Below are 27,112 nucleotides of genomic sequence, written 5' to 3' on the forward strand. Positions count from 1 at the left end.
GTTCACATATAAAATTAGGTTGTACTTTTTATGCCAGTGGGTCTTTCTGGCTATGAAACATAAATACATATATAAATTGAAGTCAAACAGTATGAAACACAAAACTTCACATTGATTTGGTGAACTTAATGGCATTTTAGATATTGATTATAATTGTTAAGATAAAATTGCTCCTCATTAACTTTAATGGAACAAGTTCTTTTTACCTTTCTTTTGCTGTTGTATGCACTGGTGACTACTCATAAACCAGCTTTCTGTGTTTGAACTAATGTGAAGCCTTTTTTCACTAGTGTTTGTTATTGTTGTTTTACAAGATAGGTTTCTTTTTGTAGCCCTGGCTGTCCTGGAACTCACTCAGTAGACCAGGCTGGTCTTGAACTCAGAGATCTGCCCGCCTCTGTAGACCAGGCTGGCCTCAAACTCAGAAATCCGCCTGCCTCTGCCTCCTGAGTGCTGGGACAAAATGTGTGCACCATCACTGCCCATTTTTTAAAATAATGGTACTAGAGATTGTACTTAGGGTCTTGCACATTGTAGGCAAGTGTTATGTTTGTGGGTATGGGGCAAGAGTAATAGTTTGTCTCAAAACACAGCAACAAAAAGATGAAAACATTAAAGCTTTTTCATCAGAAATTCATAGACTTCCAAAAATACATCCACATGCACTGTGTGAGAATTGTGATATATGCCTGCTAGGGCCTGGAGTTCACTTCCTCGGCCCTCGCCACATCTCCCTGTTGATTGCTGGTGGGCAGATGTCTTCTCATCGCTGCGTAGCCTCCTGAGGGTTGCTGTTGTAGCGAGGAGGTTCTCCACGGGTGGGCTGAATGTGATCTGTGCCACGTATGCTGATCTCACTTCTGTTTTCACCCAGACAGAAGCCACACAATGTCCCGTTGTCTGCGGGAGCACACTCCCGATGTGCGCAGGCCCCAGACAGTCCCTTTGTGCTCTTTGATAAAATGCCTTTGTTATTTTCCAAGGATTGTGTGCTCGCGCCAGTGTGTGAGTATGGCTGTTGGTGCAGGAGCCACATGCTCCCTGGCAGGCTCGGAGGAGGAGGAGTGATGGCCCCTTCCCAACTTTGCCCCCCTGGTTCCTCAGGCCGTCTCATTCCTGTCTGTGTTGCCCAGATTGGTGATAGGCTCTACTGCTATTGTAGCTGCCGTGGTGTTGCATGCAACAATAAAGCGGGAAAGGAACCTGTGACTCATTCAAAGAAAGGATTAATATTCAGAATTCATCAAAAATTCCTATAAATCAGGATAAAAAGACAGCTCGCCTGGTTAACAAATGAGCAGAGAGCTGGATAGGCATTTCACAAAGGAGAAGTAGGTGAGCCATAAACAGATGTTTGGCCTCACTGACAGTCGGGAAATGCAGATCTTACACTGTGTGAGGAGAGAGCGGGTATTTTCAGCAGAACATACTTGTCTGTTTTTTGATCTTGTACTTGAATGTGTACATGCCGTGTGCCCAGCGCCTTAGAAGCACTGCCCCAAGGGTGGAGCTTTGTGTTTTCCTGTGGGTGGGCTGAATGTGATCTGTGTCTCCACATGCTTGTAGGGAAATGATTCTCAGAAATGAAAGCATGCAGCTGACAGAGGGCCTGGCGGGTATAGGCACCTCAAGCCAACGGCCCGAGTTCATGCTCTAGGAAACATAGTGGAAGGAGAGAGCCAACAACTGTGACTTGACCTCTGACTTCCTTTTGTGCTGTGGCACACACCCACCAATGCATATACACACACAACATATAAACACTCATGTACACCCACATACACATATAAGCATGCTCACCATGTAAGTATGCACACATGTATACCCGCCTGTACATATATACACATACCACATACATTTACACACATGTGCACACATTCATACATACATATGTATACCTATTTACATATGCACACACATATAATTAAATAAAATGTAATTAGAAAAGGGAGGTTTTGTTTTGTTTTGTTTTTTTCAAGACAGGATTTCTCTGTGTAGCCCTGGCTGTCCTGGAAGTCACTCTAGACCAGGCTGGCCTTGAACTCAGAGATCCACTTGCCCCTGCCCCCCGAGTGCTAGTATTAAAGGTGTGTACACCACTGCCTGGCTAGAACACTGTTTTAAAGGAATGGAAAACACTGGAGGCTGGGGGGATGGCTTGGTGGTTAAAGCACTTGCTGTGTAATTTTGGATCCCCACATAAAAACCAAGTGGTCAGGCTGGCCCATATGTAATCCTGCCTGCTAGAAGGCATACACAAGGGATCCTGGGCAAGCTCCATGCTTCAGTCAACAAGATAGATCGAGATCCAAGAAGACACCTGGCTCAGCCTTTGGCCATCACATGCACCTACACACTTGCACACATGTGAACACGTGCACATACACATGTTAAAGAAAGAAAGAAACGAGGACACTAGAGTAAACCCAAAAGGTCTGTCTTTCAGCTTGAGGGAACAGACCCAAGTGTGTTCTGTGAGGCTGTTTTTGGAAGATACTCTTCCCTGCTCCCCTCACCCCCCATATCTATTAGGTTGTGAAGGAAAACAGGTTTCACTGGTCACTCAGAATTTTCTTAGCAGCTACTGCTCTAGAAAAGCTTTTCTCTGGGCATCAAGTAAGAATACTTAGAGTGTCGCTACTTTAGAGCAGAAAACTTAAAGGCAAGCCTGTGACCCGTGTCTTTTCACACACTGGAATATAATAAAGCATTAGATATAACTAGTACTGCGGGCAAAAGCACAGCTGAGTAGGGAAGTGACAGTTGATGAAAGTCAGCGGCAGAGCACTGTAGGCTGCATGTCATTTTCATAAAATTAAAAAATAAAACTTTGTAATGATTAAAGCAATAAACAGTTCATAGCAGTGGGCACCTGACAGAGGCAGAGGACTACTGTAAGGAAGACGCACCCAGTGATAAAGCTCATCATGGTTTATAAGATGTATCAAATGTTAAAGTTAAAAAAATTAGTGAAGCCGAGTGTAGTGTAACCTGTTCTGGCACTAGAGTGGTTGAGGCAGGGGGATTACTGGAGGTCTAAGCCCACCCTAGGCTGCATCATGGGTTTTAAACCAGCCTAAGTTGCAGTGGGATACCCCGTCTCACAAACAACAGTAATGAAAAGTGGGCATGGGGCAGCGGGACCTGATTTTGGACCCACACCCTGAGTTGGACAGGGTTAGATAATGGAGAGGCCGAGTGTCGTACACTTTGAGTTAGAGGACTGAGGGATTGCCAGAGCTGAAAGTGTCTAATGACAACAGAATAGCTGACATCAGTGCGTACTGAGGACAGACAGCTACTCCCAAATGCTTCCTCCTTCACACACCCCCACCCTCCTCCTTCAGCGTGCTTATTTGCTTATTTAGTGCACAGTTACGAAGCTCCTTGCTCCTAGGTGCTGTGCCTTAGGGCTCTGAAGGCCTATCTCTCTTGAAGTTGTGTCAGGTTCACTGGGAAATAGAGGCAGGACAAGTAATGACAAGTTTCTGTGCAGTGATAGGAAAATGCCCAGTCTAGCGGAAGTTAAGTGGGTTGGTGGGTGAGAGGAAGCAGGTGCTCTCGGTAGACTGTGTGGTGGTTTAAAACCAGGAAAGCTCACGGAGCACACACAGATTTGAGGGAAGGAGAAACATGAGACTATAAAAGCATTTTTGTACGTTTATTTTATGTGTATGGATGTTTTGCCTGCATATATGTCCATATACCACCTGCATGCAGTGCTTGCAGGGAACAGAAGAAGGGGTTCGATCCCCTGGAGCTGGAGTTACAGACAGTTGTGAGCTGCCATGTGGCTGCTGGTGGTTGAATCTGGGTTCTCTGGGAGAGTAACCAGTGCTCTTAACCATTGAGCCATCTCTCCCAGCCAGAATGCCGCTGCTGCTCCTTTAAGAAAATGTTAAAGCATTAGTCAGGTTCTGTTATTTAAAAAAAAAAAAAAAAAAAAAAAATCCCTTGGCATGGGCTCCTTAGGAAGAAAGTGAAGTTTATTTGCCTTACAGTTCTGGGCTTCCTCGTTCAGACAGCACAGCCTCAGTGGCTGTGTTGCCTCATGACAGTTAACAGCAGGGAGTGTGAGAGAGCCACAGAGAATTTGGTAGAACCAAATTCAGGGTTTCATAGCTTTCTCCCACAAGTTACCCAGGAGTCCTGGGAGAACCACCTTCCAGCAGAATCCCCTAATTTCCTAAGATCTTTCACGGCCCCCAACCAGCAGCAGCACTCTAAGAGCCTAGTTCTCCTGTAGGAACCTGTGGTGAGGCTGAAGTCCAGCTCAGGAAAGAAGGAGCATTCCTTTACATGCCGTACAGTTCCTTAATGTCCAGTTTCAATCAGCATCTGTTAAAAGTTAGAGTAAACATTAATTTTAAAACTTTGGAAATGCCTGATAAAGTCAGGAAGAGAAATTCTCTACCGCGTGCATGTACAGAAATGAAAGGGTTGCTCACTGCAACGTTCAGTTGTCGTTAGTACAGTTCACCCAAGGGCCAGAGGAGAGGGAAACACCATGTGGTGAAGCCATGAGAAATGATCGAGCTCAAGCTGCTTCTCAGAGGTCTGTGTAGAATTGCAGTAAGGTCTAGTATGTTGACATCACATGCCCAACCATGTTAAGTATTCATGAGGACTGAAAACTACCTGGGAACAGTAAACACGAGTTCAAAATAACGCTTCCTTCTGGGAGGGAAAGGGGACTGTAACTGTAGGACTTTACAGCGGCCTTTGGCTTTGTTGGAAAAGTCCTCTTTCTTTTAAAAGTTGATCTAGGAAGTAGCTAGTAAAGAGTTTTCGTGGCTTGTGCAGAGCTCCGGATTGGACCCAGGTAAACCGTGCAGAATGGTGCACGCCTGTAATCCCAGCACTGGAGAGTCAGGACGCAAGCTAACCCTCAGCCACATAGTTAGAGGGCAGCCTGCGCTGCATAGCCCCATCTCAAAAAAAAATCTATAGGAGAATAGTGGTTTATGATTTAAACTTGAATGGGACTTTAGGGCAAAATGTGCTGCCAGAACAAAGGTAAATAGTGGGAACAGTTGTGCCTACAGGTTACTGTGACCTCCACCCTGAGATAAGCGAATCCCATTCTGTTACTAGCAAGGAAAGAGGAGAGTTCCAGAACTTAACTGAGGTCGGCAGACCTGGGATTTGAACCCAGGTTGTCTCCCTGCCGAGCCCACCTGGGAGGAATGCAGGAGAATAATGCAGTTTCTGGAGGAATTGAGCATGGGGATTGTTTCTTTGTGTCTTCTATAGGAAATGATTCGGCTAGATGAAGTTCCCAATCTGAGTTCCTTAGTGTCCAATTTCGATCAGCAGCAGCTTGCTAACTTCTGCCGGATTCTGGCTGTCACCATTTCAGAGATGGACACAGGGAATGATGACAAACACACGCTTCTTGCCAAAAATGCTCAGCAGAAGAAGAGCTTGAGTTTGGGGCCTTCTGCAGCTGAAATCAACCAAGGTAAAGAGTTCTCCACATTTCCAGATTGTAACTGAGACTCTTCTTAACCCACCTGACTCAAGTGTCTGTAGGCAATGAGTGTGTTAGGGCTTCTGGGCCTACTCGGAGGATGTGAGTTTGCTGTGTCGTCTGCTTGTATGTTTCAGGACAGAGCTCAGTAGCCTTAAGCAGGTTTTTTAAGGGTCCAGAAGTTTAAAAGCTCAGTGTTTAATCAGGATTACAATTGCACATGGTTTAACCTTTTAAGTTTCTTCTAGACATGGTGTGTGCCATGTTCTTTCATTGCAGCATTGTGATAACAGAAGACCAGGAACAGCTCAGATGTTCACCAGTGAGAGGCAACTTAATTATGGAGTGTTTGTATGATGAAAAGTGATAGAGATACTGCTTTAGACTGCTCTAGGAAAAAAAAAAATCTATGAAATATATCCATTATAAAAAGGGAAATGGAGGGCCAGGACTGCAGCTCAGTAGTGGAGGGTGCTGGCTTAGCACAGGCTCCGGGTTCAGCCCCTGGCAGTGGAGGTAGGTGGGGGTGAGAGGGTAAAGGATGGGATACTGTTCTGTAAGACAGGGAAGGTGAACCAGAGCACACATTGGTGTACTTACATGTCGTATACATACAGAAAGTGAAGGCAACAGAGAACTGCCGAGTGGCACCTGCTAGGAAGTGGTTGGCATTTTGCTGGGACTTCTTACAGTGTGCTTCATAGGCTGCTGGATTGAGAGCGCTGCATTTGAGTTAGTAAGAAAAACTCACACTATCCTAATCTACTCCAATAGCTGTCTTTTTAGTGGCGTAGGGGATTGAACTTAGTGCTTTGTGTATACTAAACAAGCATATGATGAATGAGCAATCCCTCCTTCCTTTTGAGAAAAGGTCTCTTTAAGTTTGCTCAAGGTAGCCTTGAACTCACTATGAGTCTAGGCTGGTGTCTAGTTCAGCTACCTAAGTAGCTGGGATTTTTTTAAAAATTATTTTTATTTTATTTTATGTGTGAGTGTTTGCCTACATGTATGTCTGTGTAACATGTGTGTGCCTGGTGCCTGCAGAGACCAGAAGAGGGTGTCTTTCAGATCCCTTTGGACTGGAGTTTCAGATGTTTGTGAAAATTCCAGTTCCATGCTGGGAACTGGGAATTGAACACTGGTCCTCTGGAAAAAGCAGCCAGTGTTCATAACTGCTGAGCCATCTCTCTAACCCCACTAGCTGAGATTTTAGGCCTGTGCTGCCATGCCTGAACTTATCTGATGGATCTCTTTTTAGTAGCAGCAAAGCTGTTATGTTGATTCTGCCCTGAGCTGGGTGGAAGAATATAGGTGATTCAGTTTAATCACTTTTACATCTTTAAAGTTAGTTGTTGAAGGTTCACAGCTAGGTATTACAAATTAAGCTGTTGCGCACGCGCGCGCGCGCGCGCACACACACACACACACATACACAAAACACCACAGTATTAAAATAACAAAGATGTAGAAAATCACTGCCATCCCAAGGTAGCATCCTCACAATCCTTTGGAAATAGTGCTTTGTTTTGTAGCCATTTGGCTGGTGCATGTAAACTTAAGTTATCCATCACCCTCGAGGACTACGCTAATCTGGCTAGCTGCCTTCTGACTGATTCATAACTCCATGGCCACTTCACTTTGATTTGGGGTGTTGAAAAAAATAGCTATTTCACTTGACTTCTTTGTGTGGCTAATCTATTAGATAATCTTGAAGCAGTGCCTGTAGCTGAGAGGATGAAATTTAACTATTGTAGCACAGGAACTTACTCAGTGTCTATTGGGGACAAGGGTTCTGTAAGCCAGAATTACATTTATTCTCTCCCTCTCCCTCAGTCTCTCCCTCTCTCTACCTCTGTCTCTCCCACTCTCTCTCTCTGCCTCTGTCTCTCCCTCTTCCTCTCCCTCTGTCTTTCCCTCTCTCTGCCTCTATCTCTCCCTCTCTCTGCCTCTGTCTCTCCCTCTTCCTTTCCCTCCATCTCTCTCTTTGTCTTGTCTCTCTGTCTCTGTGTGTGTTCATGTGCCCATATAAATATATACACATGGGCCATAGCATGTGTGTGAAAGTCAGAGAAGAACTAGGAGTCGGTTTTCTCCTTCCATTATGTGGGTCTCAGGGATCAAAGCCAGATCGTCAGACTTGGTGGTGAGTGGTTTTAGTGCGGAGCCATCTCACCAGCTGGAGTTTATGTACAGTCTTACAGCTTCTACCTCTGACCATAATTCCTGTTCCTTCTCCCAGACCCACATATGTCTCTCTTTAGTCAGACACTCCAAGCTAACATAAACTCTATGGGCTGGAGAGGCAGCTTAGCTGTTAAGAGCACAGGCTGTTCTTTCAGAAGACCTGGGTTTCATTCCCAGCGCCCACATGATGGCTCACAGATATCTGTAATTCCAGTCCTGGGGAATCTGACACCTTCCTCTGGCCCCTTGATGTCACTGCATCTTGACATGGGTGTTGTGGTTTTCACCTAGTCTAATACTAAACAGCAAGTTGTGGTAGCTGCTTAACAAGCTGTGAGAGTTACAGGGGCTGTGTGAGTCCTCGGGAGCGATCCCTAAGGTTATATGTAAGTTGCTGGATAGGCCTTTTTTTTTTTCTTTTTTTTTTTTTGAAGAGAATCTATAGATTTCCTGTCTTTTCAGGAAATGATTAAAAGCTCAGAAATCTGAGTAAGAAGTTAGGGTTCCATGACCTTGAGTTCTAGGCATGTCACAGATGCAGCATGATCAGTGTACAGGGATGCAAAAGAATGGTTCTTCCGAACCATCCTGAAGAAAAGCTGAGCTGTCAAGGTGGCTCAGGTAAAGGCACCAGAGTTCAGTCCCTGGGAGCCGCATGGTAGGAGAGAACCAACTACTGCCGGTGACCCTCTGCCCGGCACGAGTCTGCTCTGACATGCCGCCGCTACCACCCCAAATAAGTAAAATGTAATTTTTATTAAAAATTTAGAGGCTTGAGAGATAGCTTAGTGGTTAAGAGCTCATACAACTTTTGCAGAAGACCCAAGTTTGGTTCCCAGCACCCATAACAGGCAGCTGTGTGCTGCCTGTAACTCCAACTCCAGAGGAATCTGAAGCCTCTAGCCTTCACTGTCACAGTGTTCTCACACACATACACCATGTATACACAATTATACCAATAAAAATAATACTAAAAAATTCTAAAAACAGTAAAGCTATATATTCTATAAGAAAGATAAACAGAAATCTAGGTTGGATGTTTTCAAGTATGATTTGATTTTTTTTTTTTAAGTAACACCCAGATGGAACTGGGCCTTGGTCGGTAGGATGCTTGCCTTGCATGCCTTAGGTTGGTCCCCAGCACTGCATAAACTGGACTGGTGGCAGCACTTGGGAAATAGAGGCAGGAGGATCCAAGAAGCTCAAGGTCATTCTCAGCTGCACAGTGAGTTCGAGGCCAGTCTGGGATACATGAGACCCTGCCTTGAAAAGAAAAAATTTAAAAGTAATTTTTAATCAGCGTTTTTTATTTTTTATTGTTCCAAACAGTATGAAGGGACCAGCTGATATAAATGGTGTTTTTGTTCCTTTCCTATGATAATTGATTGCCAGTCTCCCTCCAGAGATAGCATACACGCTCATCCCCATGGCATCAGGAGAGAAAGAAATAGACTTCCTAATCTGTGCAAATGGAAGTATACAGTAGGCACTATTCTGTTCCACCTGTCTGTTTAGAATTAAGTTTACTTTGCCAAGAATTTCATTCCTGTACATATAGAGTTAGACACAGTGTCATTTTTAAGTAGATAATATCCCAGGGTATAAGCATAATTTATTTAACTGATATCTTGTTGCTACAAAATTGGTTGATCTCAGGTCATTGTTTTTACAGATAATAACACACATGAATAATACAGTAGTGTGGGTATTTGAATTTTATGCTTTGGTGGATTAGCCCTGCAATAAAATTGATAGTCTTGTCCCTTGCTGTACTTGCACCTTCCCCAGGGCAGGCCATTTTTGCATTGCTTGATACTCAGCCAAGCTGAGAAGTTCAAAACAAAACAAACAAACACAAACAACATTTTTTCTCCCTATAGTTGTTTGACATTAAGATAAAGGTCACTGTATTAGGGTTCCCGGGAGAAACAGAATAGATAGGAATATATGTATTTCGTTAAATTGGCTTATGTTGAAATAGCACCAGCAGCCGTCTAGTGTCTAAAGGCTGAGAACAGGGCAGTGGCTCAGGCCTTGAGCCTGGTGCCTCAGCAGAGTCCCACAGGGCTGTGTCTCACTGGAGAGGCTGAGAACTTGGTAGCTGTTCGGCTTGAGAGGCTGGGCACCTCATCAGTCCCAATCTCAAACCAAAGGCCTGGTGGGTTCTTGGAGAGCCTCTGGCCCTCTGTCAGTGAACAGCCTGGAAACACTGGTTCAGTTCTCTCTGAAGGACCTGGTGGCAGCAATGGGGCAAATCACCTCGATGTGGAGAGGAAGGGAAGATCTTCCTTCTGCTGCGCTCTCCTAAATCCAGCTGCTGCTGGAAAGTGCGCCGGCCTTCTCATGGCCGTTAGACAACCCGGACGGTTCCTCGGGTGATTCTCAGTTGTGGCCAGCTGACATTAAATCAGCCATCACACTCACATGACATAAAACTAACCACTCTTGAGTGGCATTTAATGTATTCACAAGTTGCACAATATTACCTTTGCTGAGTTCGGGACGTTTTCACCTCTCCAGAATGAAATGCTGTGTACAATAAACAGTTAGTCCTGGTTTACCCTTTCTCTAGACTCCTGCCAACCTCCAGCATGTTTTCTGCCCCTGTGTCTTTATCTTGAATACAGATACCAACAGGAGCATTTAATGTGTGACCTTTTGTTCATGGTTTCTTTCAGTTGCCACGGTGTTTTCTGAGGTTACTGGCATTGTGGCGTGTCAGTATTTCATTCCTTTGTGTGTCTGGATAATGTTCACGACATCTGTCTAGCACAGTTTGCCCTTTAATCAGTCATGGAGCATCTGGGCTGCTCCCCTCTTCAGATGCTCTTCAGGCTGCTGCTGTGAACATGTGCATGTGCATGGCTTGTCAGTCTGTCAGTTCTTCTGGGTATGTGCCTGAGAATGAGATTGCTGGGCCAGGGGGGTGTGAGTTTCTGTTTACATTTTTGAGGAACCTCACTGTATTGGGGTGTGTGTGTGTGTGTGTTATTGAAGATTGAGCTGAGCAGTCTACCACTAAACTCAATCTACTTTTAACTAGTTCTTTTTATTTTTATTTTTTAAATGAACGCAAACACTTTTATGGAGTATGAAAAGGAGCTAGAATTATTTGCTAAACTGTATGGGTATTAAATTTGTGATACTCTTAAAAAGCTTGTTGCTAGGTGTGCTGCACCCCTTTCATCCTAGCACTTGGGGAGGCAGAGGCAGAGGGATCTCTGTAAGTTCAAGGCCAGCCACTGGTATACGAAGTGAGTCTAGGACAGCCAAAGCTACACAGAGAAACCCTGTCTTGAAAAAAAAGAAAAAAAAGGAGGGGGGGAGGAAGCCTCTTTGTTACTATTGTGTTATTAATAGCAATCAGAAATACTTTATTTTTAAAGAAGTTACCTTCAGGGGCTGGAGAGATGGCTCAGTGGTGAAGAGCACTGGCTGCTCTTCCAGAGGACCTGGATTTAGTTCCCAGGACCCACTGTAGTTCCAGGGGATCTAGTGCCGCCTTCTAGCATCTGTGAGCATCAGGCATGCATGGAGTACACACACACACACACACACACACACACACACACACACACACTTTAAAAAGTGATTTTCTTTAATGTATTCTTTTGAATTTTCCTTTAAAACCTTCCATTACAGGAAACTTCGCATTTGGGAACATAGACACACCTGTAATCCCTGTTTCCTTAGCACCCAGTTTCGGTGACTCTCAGCACAGGCTGGCTTGTACTGTTTGTCTCTGCTCCATTAAATCCCTGCTTTGCCTCAGCTTTGTTTTTTGAGGTGAAAAGCTGGGGTATTAGTGACGGGGTTGAATCTAGAGCCTCATGCATGCTTAACATTTGCTCTCAACTGGGTTGCACCCCTAATACTTTCGGATTATTTTGAGACAAAGCTCATATATTTCAGTATTCTACAAGATGACTTTTTTATTTTGAGATAGTTGTGCTCTGCTGCCCAGGTTTGCCTCATACTCCTTTGCCCATTTGATCTTTTCTGCCTCATTCTCCTGAGTAGCTAAGTAACTAGGGCACCTGGCAGATAATAAACATGCGTGCATGTGTGCTTGCATGCGTGTGTACAAACATGCCTGGATGCCTGAGAGAGAGAGAGACTTTGCATTTTATTAGGGTGTTTTGCTTTGCTTCACTTTGTTTTTTATAGCATCCTGGAAGTGGGTTTACTTGCAGGAGCTTGGTCTCTTGCCAACGGTTATACCACTAAGAAACTGCCTCTTCCTCAGTGACGATTAGTTGCCTCTAGATACTCAGGTAGGGTAGGAGCTAATGAACCCCTCCTTTTTTGCTGTTGTTATCTGCCTAGAAGTCCTGAAGGAGAATGGGGCCTTTCTCCGCCCCGTGGCAGGGTGTTTGCAGACCAGTGTGAGTAGCTCTTGTTCTAGTAAACAGAATTTCTGTGAGATCAAGGATAGAGCAGCAGTGACATACATAAAATAGCAGTCCATTTCCTCACTCCTCCCTCTCACTCTTATATTCTGTCTACCCCTTCCTCTAAGCCCTGAAGGGTGTAACAGTGATGCCAGTTTATGGTATAGCAGTTGGACATCTTTTGCTCTCAGCATTTGACTAATAAGAATTTCTGCACTTAACCAGTGCATACTGCGAAAGGGAGCTTCTCTGACCGAAGCTGACAGCAGCAGTAGCCTCCCCCACTAGGCTGCTGGGTTTTGACAAGGCTTACAGTACCAAATATAAGGTCCCTTCTGTGGAGCAGGCGCCGCTCTGGTAGAAAGCAATGGCCACGCCTCCATTAACTTGGCCCTTATACACCCATCGGTGCTTTTGCTGGCTAGTCAGTAGTATGGCATACAGGTTCCACAGTCAAGTGAGAATTTTGGTGGCAATTCCCTCCCAGCAGCTTGAATAGCACCTTCTGGCACTCCAAGTACTAGGGAGAAAGACTCATCTCAGTTCTAGCTTCATTTCTCCAAGTTCTACACCTGGAGTTTAAGATTTTATTTTTTTAATGTGTGTTGTGTTCTATATGCCATGTATGTGCGGGTCCTCCCAAAAGCCAGAAAAGGGTATCAGATTCCCTAGACCTGGAGTTATAGGCTTCGGTGTAGGTGCTGGGAATTGAACTTGAGTTCTCTGGAAGAACAGCAAACATTCTTAACCACTGAGCCATCTCCCTCTCCACCACACCCAGTGTTTGGAGAAGTACTATCTTGTTCATACGTAGCCGTTATAATCACTTAGGGTGTATGGGTTTGTTTGTTTTTGTTTTTGTTTGCTTGCTTGCTTGCTTGCTTGCTTTTTCTAGACAGGGCTTCTCTGTGTAGCTTTGTAGATCAGGCTGGCCTCCAACTCACAGAGATGCACCTGCCCCTGTTTCCCAAGTGCTGGGATTACAAGTGTGCCACTGCCCTGCTCTGCTTTCATTCTTGTTTGTTCTGGTACTAAGGATTAAGCACAGGGTCTAATGCAGCCTACGCATGCTCAGTAATACCAAACCATACCCCAGCCCTGCATCTGTTCTTTAAATTTTTGAACAACAACAAAAAGTGAGCTTAACCCAATACTGTGTAACAATTTATATTTTTCTCCTTTTTTGAGGAACTATATAAAAATGTGTGTCATCATTTTTCGAGTCTGTTATTTTCTATATGGATTTAGCGTACGTGATTGATTTGCCATTGATAGACATTTAATGTTCTCCATATTTGTTCCACTCCAAAAAGAACATCATTGAATGTCTTTATGCAGGTGGGGGGGGGGTTGCCAGGCATCATCCTCAGCTGTTGTTCTTGAGTGGCTGCCTACCTTGATTTTTGAGGCAAAAATCTCTCAGCTTTGGTCACATGGGAAGAGGAACATCAATTGAGAAAATTCCTCTATTGTACTACCTGTAGGCAAGTCCGTTGGGGCATTTTCTTGATTACTAGTTGACAGAGAATGGCCCAGAACAGTGTGGGTGGTGCTACCACTGGGCCTGCGTCCTAGGTAGTGTAAGAAAGATGCTGAGCAAGCCAGGAACAACACTCTTCCATGGTCTCCGCTTCAGTTCCTGCCTTCAGGCTCCTGTCCTTCTTGAATTCCTTTCCTGACTTTGCCATGGACTGCTAACCTGGAAGTCTAAGATGAAATAAACCATTTCTCCCAAGTTGCTTTTGGTCGTGGTGTTCATCCAGAAATAGAAACCCTAAGACAGACCTGGGGCTTGCCAGTTAGGCTAGTCTGACACTGAGGGCTGACTGCTTACATGGGTGCTGGGGGTGGAGCTCAGATCTTCGTGTTTGTCACACACTTTACTAACTGAGCTGTCTCTCTCCATCCCTTTAATACAGATATTTTTGTTTATATAAATGGATATCTTCTTAATGAAAAAATTGCCAAAAATGAGCCTTTAACTCAAATACACACATTAAAAGCATAAAGTTATTTTGATTTATATCCCCACTTAGAGTCAGTTTCCCTGTACATCTGAAAATTAACTTATTTCTGAAGTTGTTGCTATTTTATTTTGGCTTGTTTATTTGTTTATTGTTTATTTTTTTGTTTTTCAAGACAGTCAGTAGTCCTGACTGTGCTGGAACTTGCTTTGTAGGCCAGGCTGCTCTCAAACTGACAGAGGTTCTCCTGCCTCTTCCTCCAGAGTGCTGGGATTAAAAGCTTGCACCACCACTCCTGGATACTTATTTTTTTTAATTTATGTAGATGAGTGTTTTGCCTGCATGTATGCCTGTGCACCACGTGAGTACCTGGTACCCAAGGAGGCCAGAGAGGGTGTCTCATATCCCCTGGAACTGGAGTTGAGGGCTGCTGTGTGGTTCTGGGAATTGAACCCAGGTTCTCTGAAAGAACGAACTGTCAGATCCTCTGAGTCAGCTGTCCAGACCCTGGCTATTTTGTTTTAAAAGGCCAGCTCTAGCTGCCGTCACAGTAGAGCCTTTCCTAGCTGGATGTGGTAGCACATAATCCTTGGAAGCCAAGGGCCAGAAGTTCAAGGCCAGCCTAGCCTCAGAGACTGTCTCAACAGAAGAAAACAACCACAGAAGGAACAGAGGAGCCATCAGGTTGTGGAGCTGTTCTGTGAGTCTCTTCTCTTTCCTCGCAGCCGCCCTTCTTGGTATCCCTGGCTTCGTGGAGCGGCTTTGCAAACTGGCCACTAGAAAGGTGTCAGAGTCAACGGGCACAGCCAGCTTCCTTCAGGAACTGGAGGAGTGGTACACGTGGCTGGACAACGCACTGGTGCTGGACGCCCTGATGCGAGTGGCCAGCGAGGAGTCTGAACACAGTCAAGGTACTTTGTACAGGTGCCTGATGGGAGGTGTTTTCTGGGCCCCCTGCAGACGTTGATGATCTCCTTTCTGTGGAGGAATGAGAGTCTTCCTTATGGTGGGCCTACACCAAGATGCTGTTGACAGCTTAATAAGTCCCCCTTTGCCTCATAAAAGGAAGGAATAAAAAAAATTGAATTTGTGTAATGAATAGATTGAATAAGAATACAAAAACTGCTCAAAATAAGAACCCTATACCACATGGTTTCACTGGTGATTTCTGCCAAACATTTAAGAAAAAGTCACACTGATGCTTCATAAGCTGTTCCATAAAGCAGACACTTCTTAACTCTTTCTTGAGATGAGTTTTACCTTATACAAAAACCATAAGAAAAGAAAATTACAGACTAATATCTTATGAGTATAGATATAAATATTTTTTTTTAACTGCCTTCTGCTGTCAGTTAAGAGGTCCAGGCTCCTTCCCTCGTAGGGCCTGGTGGTGGGCTGCACGCAGCAGCCTCCTTGGGGATATGTGTAGTCTGTTACTGTACAGGTTGTTCTAGAGACCCTGGAGACAGTTCTCATGTCTCTGATGTCAATGTTAGGCTTCTGACAGGGATGCAGGTGCCTTTGGGAAGCACACAAAGGACAAAAAAATGGAAGAGAAAGTTCCTGACTAGACTTTATGGTGTTTTCACAGAAGTGGCTTCTGAAGCACGGCAAGCAGATTAGTCATAGGTAAATTAAACTCCCTAAAACATCACCAAGAAACTGGAAAGACCAACCCACAGAGCAGGATGGGGTTGCAAACCAGCTATGTAATAAGGGACTTGAGCATAAAGTGTTACTTTGGAGGTTTGATTTGTACTTTTTAATGGCCAACACTGTTGAACAGCTTTTCATGTGTGTTTGGCCATTTTTCCTGTTTGGAGAAATGTTTGTTTGGATTCCTCTCTGTATTTTGAAATGAGTTTTTTAATTCATTTATAGGTGTTCTTGATATGTTTTGTTTTGTTTTTTAATTCATGTGCATGTTGATGTCAGTGTGAGTGTAAGTGGATGCCCGTGGAAGCTGGAAGAGGGCTCTGGACCTCTGGGAGTCAAATTTAGGCCCCCTAAAAGAGCAATGAGTAGCTTTCTTAACTGCTGAGCCATTTTCCAGCCACGGGTTCTTCTTTCTTTCTTTCTTTCTTTCTTTTTTTCTTTCTTTCTTTCTTTCTTTTCTTTTCTTTTCTTTTCTTTCTTTTTTTTCCATTTAATTAATTACTCTTTTAGTCACTACTGGGCCCCAAACACAGGGTCTCACACATGCTAGGCAAATTACACTGGCTCGTGTCCAGTGAGTGGTAAAGTGAATGGGAGGGATTACCTAAAGGGAGGGATGTTGTGAAAGGGGCCTTCATGCTGTGAGCAGTGTGTGGCCGTACCAGACACTCGGCCCCTGGAGTCCTGAAGAGTGGGCTCCACAATTCGCTGTCAGACATCTGTCTGATTGGTGACAAGCAGTGCGAGCGGGAGGTGACTGTGTTGGCTGAGTTGGAGGGCTTTACTTGACATTGGAAAGTATGGAGCTGCAGAGGCCTTTCCCTAGGTTTCTAAACTGGTTTTGCCCCTGAGGGTGTGAGGAGGTGTCCTGGCTTGAGTCGGGTCCAGTCTCTTCACAGCAGGCTTGTGGGTAGAGCAGGTTTCCTCACCCATCACATGGGGGCTATACCAGCCTCCACTGTGTTCCCTCCCCTAGGTGCCTCCGAGGAGAATGGGCTGCCGCAAACCTCAGCGCGGACCCAGCTGCCCCAGTCAATGAAGATTATGCATGAGATCATGTACAAACTGGAAGTGTTGTATGTCCTCTGTGTGCTGCTCATGGGACGTCAGCGGAACCAGGTGGGTCTTCCCCAGCCTCAGGCTGGGGGAGAAGATGGCACGTGCCACATAACCTGGGGGGTGCCAGGCATTCCTCCACCGGCCTTCGCTCGGCAGCACTCTCTCTAGCCCAGCAAAGGAAACCACCCTTCCTTCCTTCCTTCCTTCCTTCCTTCCTTCCTTCCTTCCTTCCTTCCTTCCTTCCTTCCTTCCTTCTTTTCTTTCTTCCCCTCCCTCCCTCCCTCCCTCTGTGTGTATTTGTTACCTTAAGGGGGGGTTACCTTACTGTGTGTCTGTACATTGTGTTTGTTGTGCCCTCACATGCCAGAAGAGGGTGACGATCCCTGGGACTGGAGTTACAGAAGGTTGTAAATAGCTGTGTAGGTATAGGCCATCAAACCCAGGTCCTCTGGAGGAGCAGCCAGTGCTTTTAACCCCTGCTTTTAACTGGGTCATCTCTCCAGCTCTTAAAAACATCTAAGCCAAGTCAGATGGCTCACTCCTCATAGTGCGTTGCAGGCCAGCCTAGAACAGCATCTCCAGAGGATTTGATTTCCTTTTCTAGCTTCTGAGAGTACCAGCACAAAATTTTGCGTGCAAGCGTGTGTGTGTGTGTGTGTGTGTGTGTGTGTGTGTGTGTGTGTGTACAAGCATGTGCACACACACACAACATTATAAGGATGTTTTGCTGTGTAGTCAGGGTAGAGGACCTGTGGAGCCTGTCTTTAAATGGCAGCACTCCCTTTAGGCAATTGCTTTCTTCATCCTAAAGATGGCTGTATTGAGGAGAGGTCGTGCTGATCTTGTGCACACACTGGTCTCAGTATTTCTCCCTTCCTACCCTCCACAGGTCCACAGGATGATTGCCGAGTTCAAGTTGATCCCAGGACTCAATAATTTGTTTGACAAACTGATTTGGAGGAAGCATTCAGCATCTGCCCTTGTGCTGCATGGTCACAACCAGAACTGTGACTGTAGCCCGGTAAGCAAGAGCCTGGAGCACACTGGGTGGGGGCTGCCTAGAGTTAGTCTTTCTAAGAGTTTCTGCTGACCCTGAGGATCTCATTCTTGGAGAAGAGAGCAGATTTTAGGCTGAGAACTCACCTCCCCCTGTATCTCAGAGGACCTAGTATGGTATCGAACTGAGAATCTGAAGTGTTTTGTGCCACCTCCTTTTCAGGAGAACCTGAGTCACAGAATCTCTGAGCTTGTTTTCTTGGACTAGGAGGGTCATGTGCCTCTGGGCCTCAGAGCAGTGCCTTCCCACACCACTGGCATGAAAGACCTGAAGTGCTACCAGGACCTGGTGCCCTGGCTTCTTGAACCTGCATTCTGGGACTTTCCTAGTGCCCTGCCTCCTACTTTGTCATTATCTTTAGCCTTATCAGACTGCTTTTCAATCTGTCCATTTGAATTAGAAATTTAAAATGAGTGTAGTTTATATTTGTAGAAAACATCTATCAGGAGCCCCTTGGTCTTTGTTCAGTGTGTAAACACACTGCATCTTCTGGTTTTCCTTTGTATTTTCTCTTTGGTGGCTTGTCACCTTTCTTCTGGCCCTTGGAGACGCTCCTGTGCTGCCAGCGCTTGTGTTTGGGTCGTTCCTCCCTCGGGTGGCATGGCCTTCATTTTGTGATGTTTGGGAGGTGGCCGTTCTGGAACCTGTGCAGCCTTGCCCTGGACACTTGCTCATGCTGTAAGAGCCAGTTTCTATACTTCATTTCTTGGCCTGCCACTCGGTTCAGATTTCTTCTTTCTCCTGCGAGGTTCCCACCAGCCAGCCCTAGGCAGGCCCGGCTTCTTGTCCAGCTGTCTGGCTTACGGACTGGCTCTTCTGCTCCCTGCAGGGTGCAGGAGCCCTAGCTGTGTTGTGATGAGGCCTCTCACCTCAGTCACTCCCTCAGCTTCTGCACACCTTTGCCTGGCTCTCTGGACCAAACCTTTCCAAGTCCTATGTTTCTTTTTCTAGCTTCAAAACTAGCCTCACATGTACAGGAACTTGTGATTTTTTTTTTTTTTTTTTTTAAATCTGATATGCTAAGATGTTGTTAGCAGAAAAGATCTGCATTAGTTTACCTTGACACTGGTCAGCTTTGAAGGTCTGACTTTTCAACTAAAGGAAAACCCCCATGTGCTTGAGGACAGGGTCTCAAAAGAAGCAATGTAGCAAGACAGGGATGTCACATAGCCCAGCCTTGTTTAATTTAGAAGTGCCATGACTAATGTAGCTTTACTCTGTGTTCCAGGACATTACCTTGAAGATCCAGTTTTTGAGACTTCTCCAGAGTTTCAGTGACCACCATGAGTAAGTATGTGTGTCTGGCAGGTCCCTCCTCCCTTCTCCTCTCTGACTTGACTCAGGAGTCTGTAGAGGCTGGTGGCAGCCTCCCAGTGTCCTCAGTCTTAGAGTCTGACTGTCCTTCCTTCCATCTAGGTTTTTCCTAAACCTTTACAGCCACCTGAAAGGACAAAAGTGGCTGCTCGTCATTGCTCATGGAGTAACACATTTCTCCAGGGACAGGCAGCTGAGCCTCAGGGAGCCCCTGACTTCCTCTCCCCATTTTTTGAGATATTCCACTCTCTGATTTTTAATGTTTAAGCATTTAGTGGAGAATGTACCAGAAAATGATTGTCCATTATAAAGGAAAGAACGCAGGAGAGGAAACAGGTGATCCCTGGGCTTAGCATTAGGGTCAGGACCTTGGTGTCCTAATGTGTGTACAAAGAAGTGGACGCAGTGGTACATGGCTTTTTGCTTTGTTTTTCCAGGACCCCAAAGAATGTGAGAAAGGAAGGCTTCCATGAAAGCATGGAAGGCGCAGAGGAATTGTTAACAATGGGGAGTTTGTCCTTTTGGTTTTCTCAGAGTTCTGGAGGTTAAGCTGATTCTTAAGTGTTGATTTAAAAAATGGAATATTGTACAAGCTAATAAATAGCATATGCCTGAGGACAGTGTAGTCCAGGGGCCTCTGTCTCTTCTTTTGTGATTCTGTTTTATAACAGCATCTATGGCTGAAGACATCAGTAGGCAACAGAATTACACTTACTTTCTTTGTCTTTGTGTGTGTGTGTGTGTGTGTGTGTGTGTGTGTGTGTGTGTCCCTGTTCCTAGCTTTCATCAAACTCTCAAGTCAGCACTTCTTTGTACCTGGCTCAGTGGAAGTGCTGTGGCCCCTGCTGTCGTAAAGGGAACATTTGGGAAAGGAAGTATGCTGTTAGAGAAGGCCAGCAGTAAAAAGAATGCCTGAAGACAAATAGCATATTTGGGAACAAAAGAACATAATTCTTTTTTTTTTAAATTTTTTATTAATTATACTTTATTCACTTTGTATCCCCCCTGTAGCTCTCTCCCCCCTCCCCTCCCAACCCTTCCTTTCCTCCCCCTTCTCTATGCATGCCCCTCCCCAAGTCCACTGATAGGGGAGGTCTTCTTTTCCTTCCTTCTGATCCTAGTCTATCAGGTCTCATCAGGAGTAGCTGCACTGTCTTCCTCTGTGGCCTGGTAAGGCTGCTCCTCTTTCAGGGGGAAGTGATCAAAGAGCAGGCCAGTCAGTTCATGTCAGAGACAGTCCCTGTTCCCATTACTATGAAACCCACTTGGACACTGAACTGCCATGGCCTACATCTGTGCAGGGGTTCTAGGTTATCTCCATTCGTGGTACTTGGTTGGAGTAAAAGAACATTCTATGACAGGGCAGTTGGCAGGTTTCCTGACTGGCTGGCCAGTACTCAGTGATTCTTGATTGCACAAGGAGTTTGTGAGCAAAGGCCTAAATGGGATGGAGAGGCAGCATGAGTGAATGTTGTAGCCAGAAGCCCCTGCAAGAAAGTCACGGTGTAGTCATGAAAACCGGAGTGGCCAGATGGTGTGATAGCTGTGGGCTGCTCAGTTTGTTGTGGCTACAGAGGTGGCCTGGCTGCGCAGGGCCTCTGAGTCGTGTTCACTCCCTAGAGTCACACGCTGAAGTGTGAGAGTTAGGGGAAGCATTTCCAATAGCAACAGGGTCCAAGCCCTATTCTGGAAATCACTCAAGGAGCTGTGCGAGGGTTCCCTTCCTGTGAGAAACAGCTGAGGATGCTGCTTCTGTGCTGCACAGCCCCATAATGACAAGCTGGATGGAAGAGGAGAGATCATGTCATAGTTGGGCAGGCCTCTGCTTATGTGACTCTGAGAAGTCACATAGGAATGCTCAGTGTGCAACATGGAGACCTGGAGGTGCCGAGGGAAGGAAGGGCTTGTGAGTGAGTGACAAGCAAGTGAAGAAGTGCCAGTAGATTCTCAGCTGTTCCTTCCCGCAGGCGCGTGCAAAGGCAGAGCTTCCTGCAGTGCTGCTCAGCGGCCCCAGTGCTGCCCTTTACCCTTTGAACCTGTTTGTTTCAGGAACAAGTACCTGCTGCTCAACAATCAGGAGCTCAATGAACTCAGTGCCATCTCTCTGAAAGCCAACATCCCCGAGGTGGAAGCTGTCCTCAACACTGACAGGTGATCCTGGTGGGGGTCAGCTGTGGCTACAGGGCTCACAGGAGGGCACACACAGGTGTGCATGCTCGCCCTTTCTCACATGTAGCTACCACACCCCACCGACTTTGTGCTAGATACATCTCCTGTATTTCCTAACGGAACATCACAGCAGCCCTCAGAAGGAAGGGTCATCATCATCTTCCTCTCTAATGTAGATGAAAGAGATCTCAAGTGGCCCCTTGCCAAAGGTCAGCCGTGCTCTGTCCCTGCACCATGTCCCATGCAAATGGCCCCTTTGCTGATACCCTCATTTCCTGCCCAGTGGCAGCTGTGCCGAGCAGGCTAAGCCGAAGCAGACCTTCACCCTCCCCTGCATCTGCTTCGTCTTGGGAAGAACACAGTGGCATGCCCGGCTCCTGGGAGCTTGTGAAGTGTGGACCATATCCAGCAACCAGAGCCATAGCTCCCCAGCTTCTTCCTGATAAGATGGACACAGGGCTGCTCCAGTGTCTACAGGGGATGGAAGTGGAGCTACTGTGTGAAGAGAGAGTTGAAGGGCCCAGGCACCTGCCACCAGGACAGGCCTAATCATTTTCCTACTTACTGCCTTTGCCTCATAGACAGGAAGCTGAGGCCTGGAAGCCCACAGCTCAACTGGAACTGACCCTGGGGGCAGGAGAAAGAAAGAACTGTGGGCCCTGCCCTGTTGGCACAGACTTTGTTCTATCTGGTATACTTTGCTGTGGCCTGGATTAAACCCACTTGTGATGTAAATGGCCCTTCTTCTAGCAGTTCTGAGCCCCATCTGGCCCTGGATGTGCCTTTCCCTCTTGCCAGCAGGTCTGAGGAGGGAAAGCTGGCCTAAGATGCAATAGACATACATTTGTTTATTTCATTGCTGGCTGCACAGTCTCTGAGGTCCTGGCACAAGGTGGAGCAAGAGAGCATGCTTACAGTCTCAGAGACATGTCCTGTTCTTTTTTCCATCTACACCAGCACAAGAACTGAGCCCTATCGGTAGCCCCTATCTGTTGTTACAAACAATGATGAAAATCCCAGCCGTTCTATTTTTCCAATAAGGACTCAGGAGCCAGATGCTGCTGGGTGAAAATCTGCTAGCTCAGAGTGGCAGAGAAAGCACCCAGCTGACCTTCCTTCTCAGCTCAGGTCTGGATGGAGAAAAACCAAAAGGCTTACTAGTACAACTGACAGCCCAGGAGGAAAAGGCCAAAAAACCCAAGGCCAAAGGCTTGCTAGTTCAAAGTCCAAAAAGCAAGGGAGCTGAGGAGCCGAAGCCTAAGCTAAAGCCAGAGCTTGAGCTAAAATCTCTGCTGCTTCTCCACACTGTCTTAACTATCCCTCAACTCAAAGTCCCTTCTCTTTAATCCCTATCATTTGGTTTCTAGCTCCGCCTCTTGATGTAGGGCTAACTTTATTAGATCCGGTATATAGGGAGCTCTTGGATTAAAGGTGTGTGCTAGGTATCAGCCAAGCAATAAACAGGGTTTAAAGTTCACAGTTTTGGGGTTCACAATGGAATCAAATATCCTGCAACACTTACCAGCCATTCAGATGTGTCACCTATGCTCTGTCCCCTTGATTTCAGGAGTTTGGTGTGTGATGGCAAGAGGGGCTTACTAACGCGGCTGCTGCAGGTCATGAAGAAGGAGCCAGCAGAGTCTTCATTCAGGTGAGTCTACGGGCAGGTGCACATCTGAGGGGCTCCCCGATGGCTTAGTGTCCAGCAGCTACTCCTTAAGACTGGTCACTGTTGGGGGAAGCTAGCCTCACTGCCACTGGCTTCGTGGTTCTCAGCTGGTGAGTGTATGTTTCCTTGTCATACCAGCAAGGCATGCCAGGGGGTGACTGAGCAGTCATCACGCTGGCACTATAGAGGTGGGACACAAATAGATCCAGGCTCTGCCTGTGACATCACCAGGGGTTGTGGGAAATACACATGAAAAGGAAGAAACCTGCCTCAGTGCAGCATGGGAAGAAATAGAGCCAGGACTGTTCCAGGAGCCATTTGCTAGGTGGCGAGGCACTGAGGAGGAGACTGCAGAGCCCCTAGCCATCTTGGACAGGAGCATTCTAGCAGGCCTGGGTGCAAGGCTCTGTCCCTATGGGGTCCCTGTCAGCTCAGCTGAGCCTCTGGGCTGCTCAGGGGCTGTCAGTTCTCTAGACCAGCTCGACATGCGCGAGCTCAGGGGCTTCTCCACTCATGCCCTGCTGCTGGCCACACAGCCCTGCCTCCCCAGTCCATGGCCTTCCAGTCTTCTGAGTGGGAAGCCTAGAGTGTTTTCACAGGGAACTTTCCAGAGGTCACTCTTCGAGTCCATACAAACCCGTTCTTTCTGGTGCAGCCACACGCTAGACTGTTTTCTCCTAAGCTGAGAAGATATGAGAATAGTGATTTTCTTGCTCACTGCTCTACACCCAAGACCTAGGGCTGGGGCCCGGGACAGGAAAATGTTGAGCAAACATTAGATACTTGGCTGCAGCAACTGCAACCCTGGGAGAATTGAGCCTGTACCAGGGGGACGGCAGCCGGAGCTACCTGGGCCAGGGGTCAACTTTTTGGTTGCAGGTTTTGGCAAGCCCGGGCTGTGGAAAGCTTCCTCCGAGGGACAACCTCCTATGCAGACCAGATGTTCCTGCTGAAGCGAGGTCTTCTGGAGGTATATGGCGGAGGAACTGGGGTGGTCATCCTCCTTAGCCCCTCCAACTGACTTCTCGTCCTGAGCACTAAGCAGACGGTCAGGAGCAGGCCAGGTGTGGTTCCTAGTGCACATCGCTCCAGTGTTGGCCCTGGGTGCCAGCCATGGACTCCCTGTAGGCACTGAAGGATGACTGAGAGGCTCAGGTTGTGGTGCGGGAATGTAGAATAGCAAGTTACCCAGCAAGGCCTTTGAAAGCATTTATTGATTTGTGTATGTTTTAAAGAGTTTCATCGATAAGCGCAAAGACAGCCCATGGGTCAGAGTGCGTGCACCTCTGTCCTTGAACTCTGTCCTTCATTTCCCTAAGAGACCTAGTGCTTAGGCCGCAGCCCTCACTAGATCTGGAGACAGTGAACTGTGGCTATGTAAGTGGCTGCGAAGCGAGTTGGAGGCTTCATCTTGGGGAAAAAGAGCACTGCATGCCCACCCATTCCAGCAGGCCTGCCCACCTAGTGCCCTGCTAAGGTCGGTCACCTTGCTCTTTCTCTGGAGCCACCAGTGTCCTCCCAGGTGCAGGTTCTATCCACCTGGTTGCTTGCTTGAAGCAAGTGGGTCGTCTGAGCTCCAGCCAGGCTGAGTGGTAGACCCATACACACCCTCACCCCGTCCCCTGCTCACACTAGCACATCTTATACTGCATCGTGGACAGCGAGTGCAAGTCGAGGGATGTGCTCCAGAGCTACTTTGACCTTCTGGGAGAGCTGATGAAGTTCAATGTCGACGCATTCAAGAGATTCAATAAATACATCAACACTGACGCAAAGGTAAGGCTTGCCTGGGGCCTCATCTTGTTTGCTGTGGTGCCAGTTTTCTGTGGGCCTTGGCCTGCCTGTCTTCAGGTGTGGTCACACATTTGGAAGAGTCTGGAATCCGGAGAGCAGTTTTCAGCAAGCATTCACTATACCTATTCTGTCAGGCTTCGAGCCAGACTATTGGGATGAGAATTTGGCTGTTACAGATCATTCAGCCCAGCAGGGCGAGCAGGTGCTCTGTGTCCTGTCTGCTGCCTGGCTGCAGCTGCCCCTCCTGGCCCCGGCCAGCAGCTCTGCCAGTGAGCACCATCTCTGCTCCAGTTCCAGGTGTTCCTGAAACAGATCAACAGCTCACTGGTGGACTCCAACATGCTGGTGCGCTGTGTCACCCTGTCACTGGACCGATTTGAAAACCAGGTTGACATGAAAGGTGAGGCGGCCAGGGTGCCAAAGCTAATGGGTGCAGTACAACTGCCAGACCTCTGGTCTCCAGCCAGGAATTGCTGAATTACTTGTGCTCATATCTGTGTGCCTTGGGTCAAGAGGGTGGTCTTGGCCCCCTTGCCCAGCTGTCAGCTTCTCCCCTGATCCGCTTCATTTAATGAACACGTGGAACATCTTAACAAGGGAAAAGCCACCCTCTGGGCTGAGCGCTTAGAGTGTGCAGCGTCCCTTCATTCTCCTTTCCTGTGCAGGACTGCAGTGTGCGGCTGTGGTGGGAGTGTCAGACCTCACCAAGAATTAGGTGTACATATATGCTTTGTTTCCCTAGGAGGTCTGTGGTACCAAGCAGATTCTCACAAATGTATGAACACTTCTAAAAAGGACACTATTTCTCATCACTGTAATTGGTAGCAAAAAGCATGGATAACTAGGCCATCTACCTCCTGTTTCTCTGAAGGGTCTATTTTAGGAGATTGGTCACATACACTTTAGTGTAATTAGTTATTGAGTGCTTTTTCAATAGTAGGGGAGGTCATTTGCTCAGTGTCCTTTGCACCCTGACTACAGCAGTGGACACAGACCTGTGTGAGAGCCATGGCAAACCAGTCTTGTTAGGAGCTCTGGAAAGTGGTTTGCATTTGACTTTTTGTCTGTTTGTGTGTGGTTTATGTATGTGTGGATTTGTACACATGTGGAGTCCAGAGGTTGATATCAGGGTCTCTTTTTTCCACCTTTAATTTTTGAACAGTTTCCTTCCCACTGAACTTGGAGCTCATGGATTCGGCTAGGCTGGCCAGCCAATGAGCTTCAGGGATCTGCCTGTCTGAGCCCCGCTCTGGGTTTTAGCCTGGGTTCTGGTGATCCAAGCCCTATCCCTCATGTTTGTGCAGCAGCCCTTCGCCCAGTGGGCCGTCTCCCTGGGCTTGCTGTCTGAGAAGGAGCGTGTGTCGGAGCGGGAGCTGCTGCCAGGCTGGGCGGGAGCGGCAGGAGGGGCCGCTTTCCGAGGGAAATCTATGAGGTTTGCTCTAGCCTGATGACCAGTTAGAGACTGATCGGTTGTTGCAGCTTTTAAAACATTGGCTTGCTGTGGTTGTCTATAAATTTGAATTGTGTGTCTGTGTGTGGGTATGTGCATGTAAATGCAGGGGTAGGGGAAGCCGGAGCTGGCGTTGCAGATGGGTGTGAGCCGCCCTGGCAGGTCCTGTGAAGAGCAGCGAGCAGTCACTGCTGAGCATCTCTCCAGCCCCTAACATAGTTGTTTTGGTGGTGAGTTGAGAGAGCAGCAGCTGCAGAGTCGGGAGCAAAACGGACTTAGGCAGTGGCTTGAGCGGCCTGCCACTGCGCACCTGCTGCAGCGCTGTCTCCCTCTGCAGTGGCTGAGGTCCTGTCCGAGTGCCGCCTGCTCGCCTACATTTCCCAGGTGCCCACGCAGATGTCCTTCCTCTTCCGCCTCATCAATATCATCCATGTGCAGACACTAACCCAGGTGAGATGTCCCGGCAGTGAGCAGTCAGGGAGGGTAGGCTGGAGCCCAGCATGGCTGTATTTCTCCCTTCTCGCTAGAAAGAATTGCTCTTCGTAGGGTGTTGCTCAGTGCCCCGGTTTACAGGGACGCTAAGACCAGATGTCAAGTCTCCTGAGGTTGTGGGGTCAGTTGGGGCAGAGGTGGGATTGGCACTGCATTTTTCTGACTGCAGGCCAATGTCCTCCTGTGTACCTTGTCCCCTACCTTCCGTCTACACTGGGCTGTGGAACTAGACTGTCCCAACTCCTTTCCCGACGAGCGGTCTTCCCTCCTCTCAGCCTCACGTGCGCTTTTCTAAGATGAGATTCACACTAGTACCTCTGAGCAGTGAGTCTTTCATTGCAAGCCGTGGGGCCAGGGACACTTGGTGGACGAGGTAAACTGAGACTCTTGCTTCTGAAGTTCATGTCCTCGTGCAGCCGTGCAATTCTTCAGTGAAATGCCTG

The 27,112-nt window shown here is 47.0% G+C and overlaps 1 protein-coding gene and 1 non-coding gene across 3 annotated transcripts in view; both read left to right on the forward strand.

Moving 5' to 3' along the window:
• Trpc4ap (transient receptor potential cation channel subfamily C member 4 associated protein) overlaps positions 1–27,112 on the forward strand; it is a 67,373-nt gene that overhangs the window by 38,753 nt on the left and 1,508 nt on the right. The window contains exons 7-17 of one of the 2 annotated variants that reach the window (XM_021640506.2): positions 5,254–5,461; positions 14,735–14,920; positions 16,618–16,784; positions 17,614–17,745; positions 19,010–19,068; positions 21,145–21,246; positions 22,832–22,915; positions 23,813–23,903; positions 24,569–24,709; positions 25,019–25,127; positions 26,515–26,627. In XM_021640506.2, coding sequence (XP_021496181.1) covers positions 5,254–5,461; positions 14,735–14,920; positions 16,618–16,784; positions 17,614–17,745; positions 19,010–19,068; positions 21,145–21,246; positions 22,832–22,915; positions 23,813–23,903; positions 24,569–24,709; positions 25,019–25,127; positions 26,515–26,627 — 1,392 coding nt within the window. The remainder of the gene's footprint in view (positions 1–5,253; positions 5,462–14,734; positions 14,921–16,617; positions 16,785–17,613; positions 17,746–19,009; positions 19,069–21,144; positions 21,247–22,831; positions 22,916–23,812; positions 23,904–24,568; positions 24,710–25,018; positions 25,128–26,514; positions 26,628–27,112) is intronic. The other variant, XM_021640507.2, reaches the window with a different exon arrangement.
• LOC132653830 (small nucleolar RNA SNORA70) lies at positions 15,352–15,480 on the forward strand. Its single transcript, XR_009591673.1, has one exon. It is a non-coding gene; the product is annotated as a small nucleolar RNA SNORA70 (small nucleolar RNA).

The sequence above is a fragment of the Meriones unguiculatus genome, chromosome 4, assembly GCF_030254825.1.
Source record: "Meriones unguiculatus strain TT.TT164.6M chromosome 4, Bangor_MerUng_6.1, whole genome shotgun sequence".
Classification (NCBI taxonomy): Eukaryota; Metazoa; Chordata; class Mammalia; order Rodentia; family Muridae; genus Meriones; species Meriones unguiculatus.